This window comes from Nothoprocta perdicaria, unplaced genomic scaffold (assembly GCF_003342845.1).
Source record: "Nothoprocta perdicaria isolate Ctin4 unplaced genomic scaffold, notPer1 scaffold_201, whole genome shotgun sequence".
In the NCBI taxonomy this organism is placed as follows: domain Eukaryota; kingdom Metazoa; phylum Chordata; class Aves; order Tinamiformes; family Tinamidae; genus Nothoprocta; species Nothoprocta perdicaria.
Window position 1 is genome coordinate 924,839 of NW_020455217.1, and position 1,486 is coordinate 926,324.

At 41.3% G+C, this 1,486-nt stretch overlaps 1 protein-coding gene across 1 annotated transcript in view; it reads right to left on the reverse strand.

Annotated features, from left to right (window-relative positions):
- Positions 1-220: 220 nt before the first annotated feature.
- Positions 221-1,486, reverse strand: part of ARHGEF12 (Rho guanine nucleotide exchange factor 12) — a 63,260-nt gene continuing 61,994 nt past the window's right edge. Inside the window, exons 39-40 of the mRNA XM_026038127.1 lie at positions 851-1,164; positions 221-319 (exon numbers count right to left, since the gene is read on the reverse strand). Of these exons, the coding sequence (XP_025893912.1) occupies positions 221-319; positions 851-1,164 (413 nt within the window). The remainder of the gene's footprint in view (positions 320-850; positions 1,165-1,486) is intronic.

Sequence of the window (1,486 nt, forward strand, 5' to 3'; positions counted from 1 at the left end):
GGGTGCCTTAGCTTACAAACTGCTTTTTCACAGGAAGGACGAGCTCCTCTGCCCATTTGTCTTACTGGGTTTCACTGACTTTTCCTGGAAACAGCATGGCCTCAGTCCTGTGGGAGCTGCTGAAGTAGCTAAAACCTTTTTCCTGCGGAACATTAATAACTTTGTGCTTTTTGGTTAATACCTGAAGCCAGTGTGGTGTATGCTATTAATTCACAGAAATTCAACAAGCAAAGGTCTGTTGCATACCTGAGTGCTCTCCTGTGGAGGCTGATCCAGCCAGCCCTTGGCGACGGAGAATGGTGTAGTCTTCCTCAACCTCCTAAAACACATAAAGAAATAAATAAGCCTATGATGGATAGGAAATCCACAACATAAGCAAAAAATCATTTTGGGAAAAATAAGTCTCGTTACTATCGCAAATTACTACTTTCATTTTACTGTAGGAACAACAGGCAATGCACTTAAGTTTTTTATATCAGGTAATTATTTTCCTTAGGTCAGTGGTCCCTTCAAAAGTCCACTGGTACAGATTTGCATTGGTTTGTCCTATCCCTCAAGAAAAGTATGAATCTCCTAACTAACACCAAAGTAACACCTCCTACGTCTAATTGCTTGCTTCTTGGAACCCAGAACCTAATGCAAGTGAAATGGCAGCAAGCTGCTGCTTCAAATGCTTCCGCAGTTAAGAGCCAAAGACAGAAAGGGAGACTACTCCCTTCATTAACAACAAGGAAGGAGTCCTTTTGCAGTTTGCTACCTTTTGCAGTTTGCTAACTTTTCAAGCTCTCTTCTAAAACAAAGCCTAACAAATACAGAAATCCTGGAAACTGTAAATATAAATACACTATACCTTTAATTTTTCAAGGTCATTCTCTATCTTCTGAATATACTGCATCATCTGCATCCGTGACTCTATAGAGAAGTGAGGGCTTGCTACAACTGAGCAGGGCTCTTCAACTGCCCCCCAGTGCGAGGCCATCATCTCCTCAGCAAACGGGGARCTTCCTCCATCCGACTGGGTGTCCCGTGGGGAAATGGTGTGTCTCCGTGCAGAGTCCAAAGAGGTGCGGGCACCTGTCGTGCACTGGAGAACCAGAGACGATACCTCCTCATCCGTGGAGCTCTCCTGCACTGTTCCATACCCATCAAGGATCAAATAATTTCCTGTTAAGAAAACAGCTTTTTAGTGGCATCTCCAGTTCAATAATCACCAGGAATCACTGAACTGTAGGCAGTTTAAGCAGACTTTAAGAAGCTAAGTACTGAAAGGCTCATCTCTTGAGACATTTTAAAATGGATATGAAAAGCATTTGTGAATATTACATAGAAAAGTGATGATTTTAGTAGTGATTATTTGAGACCAGACTAGTTTTGTTCTGAACTGGGCTTCACAGATTATAAGGGGTTTCTGGACTGCAGCTTGAGAATTACCTGATTAGATGGACTAATCCTCTTTTTTTTTTTTTTTTTTTTTTTTTTTTTTTTT